This window comes from Sinocyclocheilus rhinocerous, unplaced genomic scaffold (assembly GCF_001515625.1).
Source record: "Sinocyclocheilus rhinocerous isolate Xijiao unplaced genomic scaffold, SAMN03320098_v1.1 scaffold365, whole genome shotgun sequence".
NCBI lineage: Eukaryota > Metazoa > Chordata > Actinopteri > Cypriniformes > Cyprinidae > Sinocyclocheilus > Sinocyclocheilus rhinocerous.
The window spans coordinates 358,805-363,919 of NW_015659915.1; the positions used below are offsets into that span (position 1 = coordinate 358,805).

Below are 5,115 nucleotides of genomic sequence, written 5' to 3' on the forward strand. Positions count from 1 at the left end.
CCTACCTAAAACGGCTCGTTCTAACACGCCCCCACATGTCTATGTCACGATGTGGGAAGATTTGCATAATGCCGCCCAAACACATGTGGTTGCCACAAGCCCGCCGGCCGCTCCTTCCTTGAATTTGCCGGCCGTGCCGTTCTCAAACCCGCCGGCCGTTCCTCACTCTAGCCCGCCGTGTGTGACGCTGTGTGTCTCGTTGTGAAAGCGAAACTACTTTGTTTGGTCTTCCAAAAGAGGACACAACTAGAAATCAGTGGTTAAGTTGTATTTACAACACTGTTCCAGAACACTTCAACCCAAATATTCAGATGTGTGCAGCACATTTTGCGGAGGATGAGGACTGTTTCGGTCCTCATTCTGCGCCGCGCGGGATTTGCATGTGTCTCCATTGTGAGATGGGGAGACTGACAGCACTGTGTCCAATTCACACTCCCTTCAGAACAGCCAGAGCTCGGGCCGCGAGAGGCCTGGATAACAGATGACTCCAACATCTGTGTTACGGGAGCGTCCGGCAGACGCGTGACAGGAGGATACGCTGCTTAGATGCATACGCTTCAGACGCATATGAGGATTTATTCATATAAATGACAGCACATGTTGACGGCCCTTACCATATTTGGAACACACAGCGTCTCCACGACAACAATACTACAGCGAGAATAAAAGTTACGCCATCTTTCTTTGCGTAAACATTTGGGCGGCGTTATGCAAATCTTCCCACATCGTGATGTAGATATGTGGGGGCGTGTTAGAACGAAGCGTTTTAGGTAGGTGTGGCTGACTTAACTTTTATAAAAAATAACTCTTTGGGTTTGAGACTTCGGTCTTTGGAAATTTACGGATCATATATATGCACGAACAGCTTGTAATAGGGTTGGGCGATGTCTACCAAATTGAGAGAGAGAGAGAGAGTGTGAGTGTGAGTGTGAGTGTGTGTGTGTGTCTGTGTGTGACTGTCTGTGTGTGAGTGTGTTTGTGTGTATGTGTGAGTGTGTGTGTGTGTGTGTGCGCGCGTGTGTGAGCGTGTGTGTGCGTGCGTGTGTGTGTGTGTGCGTCTGAAAGGACAGGCTGAGGTTAAACATGTGTGTGTGCAGCGGTGCGGCGTTCAGGAGATGACAGAGCATGCAGTCGGGATGATCTCAGGGCCACTCTGACAGAACGGATGAGGAACGACAGAAAACGCTCTGCCTCTCGAACGGGGGGTGTATTGGCAGGCCTGAGCGCATGCTAAGAGATGATGGATGGCCCAGTCGATGTGTTGTGTCTTAAGAGCCCAGATTCCTGCCAGCCCAATCACGAAGACTCCAGAGCGCCGCTCAGCTGATTGGACGAGCACAATCATTGTGTGGAAACACTACGGTCCACGTTGCTCGGAGACACACAACAATTCTGCTGTGGCTTTATAGGGTCTGGGGGGCGGGGCCAGTGCGTTAAAATATTTTAATTGCGTTATTTTTTCATAACTAATTAATTAAGTTTAATGCGTTAAACTGACAGCTCTAGTATAAATATAACGATCAGTATACTAAACGCACATCGCGATATCGATGCTGAAACGATATATCAGATCCCGTCTGCTCAAATAACACCAACAGCACTCTCGGCTTGGGTTTGGGTTGTACTTCTAGCCGTCGGAAAAATAAATGCAAGCGCTGAACCTGCCTGCAAGACAAAACACGGCGCGAGTGTGAACGAACGAGGCCATATATCAGGATATTCCAGGAGGACAATGGCATATAAAGCAGCACATCTGGGGCACGAGACTAATACACACTACACTCTCCAAACTGCTGACGCCAATAAGAGCGTATTCCTGCGGGACATACTCTAGCTGTGATTACAGCAGGATGAACACAGTAAGCTCCTGCTTCATATGACTTTCTAAGTGACCTCTGAAGAAGAAGGAGTCTGGCGGGATTACATGTGTTACATTCAATAAAGACGCGCTCTCATTGTCACAAACACAACACACACACGCAAACAACCAACATATTCACCATATGAAAGCGCTAGCTGATGGCAGATTATTAGATTAGATTAATAAAATACAGACTTGAGCTCAAATGTGTCAGGTTTTGCGTCTCTAGATATTTGGTCTAATAAAACATCACAGTAAGAAGCACGATTAATTGAAATAAAACTGAAATCATTATATGGCTTTGTCAAAAGGCTCTGATTTAATTAAATACATGTGCTGGATGCTTCACAGTGAAGCACAGCAATAAATATCAGTGTTGTAATTGTATAATGTATTAATAAAATTAAATTACTGAAATATTAATATTAAATATTAATGTTAATGTTAATATTATTATTATATTACAGTATTATTATACTATTTTTCTTAAATATTCATTTTATTTTTGTTATTTAGTCATTTTTATATTTTTAATTTGCAATAATAATAAAACTATTATTATTTATAGCTGTGTTGATATAATCACAACATTTTGGCCAAACTGTACAGCCTTAATTCAACAGTAATATTTCTTATTTTGTTTTGTCATTTTAATATTTTTATTTTGTAATAATAATGATATTATTATTATTATTATTATTGACAGCCATATTGATATAATCACAAAAGTCTGGCCAAATTTGGCAGCCCTACAATAAATCACAGCAAATCTGGATCTTTTTCTTCTTTAAACTGCATTTTAAATCACTTTTGTCTCTCAGAAAAACCACAATTAGAATTTTTTTTTTTCGGGGCTCAAATCGTCCAGCCCTAATAAGAAGGACATCAGGTTTATTCTGAGAAAATTTGTAATATATGACTTGGTGTTGAAAGCACAAAAATAACACAAATATATTTAATAAGCCTGCCTTAAACTCGACCAGCACACTGATGATACTCTCTGTAGACGACTCAAAGCAAGCTCTGATCTCATGTGTTGATCAACAGGTGAGATTCATCAGTGCGAAGGCGAGCATGTAAGCGTTGTTCTGATGTGATGCGGTGTGATGGAGCTCACTGTGGGAACTGAGTCTGCAGTGTCTTCATGCACTGCCTTGTGGGTCGCAGCTGCTCCACGAATCGCCCAATCGCTCGGTACTCGGCTCTGCAGACCTGCATCCGATTCACCGGCTTATCTGCAAGAAAGAAAACACGTGTGTGACCCTGGACCCTTCATAAGGGTCAATTTTTCAAAATTGAGATGTATACAATATCTGAAAGCTGAATAAATAAGCTTTCCATTGATGTATGGTTTGTTAGGATAGGACAATATTTGGCCGATATACAACTATTTGAAAACTTGGAATCTAAGGGTGCAAAAAAATCTAAATATTGAGAAAATCATCTTTAAAGTTGTCCAAATGAAGTTCTTAGCAATGCATATTACTAATCAAAAATTAAGTTTTGATATATTTACGGTAGGAAATTTACAAAATATCTTCATGGAACATGATCTTTACTTAATATCCTAATGATTTTTGGCAGAAAAGAAACATCTATAATTTTGACCCATACAATGTATTGTTGGCTATTGCTACAAATATACCTGTACAAGCTATACTTGTGTCAGCTCCACAATATCGGTTTCAAATCATTTATTTCTAGATTTCTGAATAAATAACAAAACAAAGAAATTGAAAAATCTAATTCATAACCTCTGTAATCAGTGTAACCCTTAATAAAGTGTTTAAAGGCACAGTGATTATCATGTAACAGTCCCTTACAATATTTATTTACCATGGTAAACACTTCATTTTGTTTCTACTATCAAATACATTGATATGTTTCTCTGATATTATTTCATGACAGCGGTGTATAATACCAAGATTTTACTGTAGTAATTAGCAGTGCTGGTTGCCATGGCGACTTTGAATTCTATTCAGAGAAAGTGAAAGACCAACACATTTGCTGGCTAACAAAACATCGAGTGTGTGTGATTTATTTCTAAACTCTTAGGAAAACATCTAATAAAACACATAGAGATATTAAATACTTAGCCATTTAGCAGACGCTTGAATATACACGAGAAGAGAAAATATAATTTTATAATATGTGTATAATCATAAACATGGAGAGCTGTCAACTCACACACACTGACAGCTCATAAACACACTCTCACTCACACACACACACACACACACACAGCTCATAAACATACACACACACCCACTCTCACACATACTCACACTCACACAGCCATACACACTCACTCACACACACTCACTCACTCACTCACACAGCTCATAAACATACACACACTCACACACACACACACACACCCCACAAACACACACACACACACAGCTCATACACACACACACACACACTCATAAACACACTCTCACTCACACACACACACACACACCCCACAAACACACACACACACACACAGCCATACACACTCACTCACACACACACTCACTCACACAGCTCATAAACAGCTCATAAACACACACACACTCAGCTCATAAACATACACACACTCTCACACACACTCACACTCACACAGCCATACACACACTCACACACTCACACAGCTCATAAACACACACACACACACACACAGCTCATAAACACACACACACACACAGCTCATAAACACACACACACACACTACAGCTGTAACGTTACTGTACCTGCGAAAGCCGCGCTGCTGCCCGACACCGAATCCATCATAAACACCCCAAAAAATGATTAAAAACACTTTAAAATCCAAACAACACCGTAAACACTTCAGACTCCGCCGCTCACGCTACAGCGTCACTTCCTGATCAACTCCCGCGAACGAGTTCAAACGTCACATAAGAGTGAAGGCGCTCCTGATTGGCCGGAACGATTATTGTCATTGAGTAAAGCTAAAGCTGATTGGAGGATTTTGACGCGACTCTTGCTGTTGGAATGAGGAGAAATAATTCATGAGCGATTCATTAAACATTCGACATTATATGAAGAATAAGTCATACTTAACGTTAATTAACTTGACAATTGATCTCTTTCAGATTCAGTTTCAGTCAAATTACAAGTGCAGGATTTTGTTTCTTTACTCGTCTTCTCATCTGTATAAAAATAATCATTACATTTTCAACTTGAGGGCGATATTGTATCTAAATGTACATTATGAGCATAAAGATTGTGCCACAGCAATACTTCTGGAC

General features: G+C 40.5%; 1 protein-coding gene across 1 annotated transcript in view; it reads right to left on the reverse strand.

Annotated features, from left to right (window-relative positions):
* The window catches only part of LOC107724250 (CDAN1 interacting nuclease 1), an 80,304-nt gene extending 75,550 nt beyond the window's left edge, over window positions 1–4,754 (reverse strand). Inside the window, 2 exon segments of the mRNA XM_016533085.1 lie at window positions 2,979–3,096; window positions 4,597–4,754. Of these exon segments, the coding sequence (XP_016388571.1) occupies window positions 2,979–3,096; window positions 4,597–4,636 (158 nt within the window). The 5' untranslated portion in view covers window positions 4,637–4,754.
* Between the last annotated feature and the right edge of the window lie 361 nt (window positions 4,755–5,115).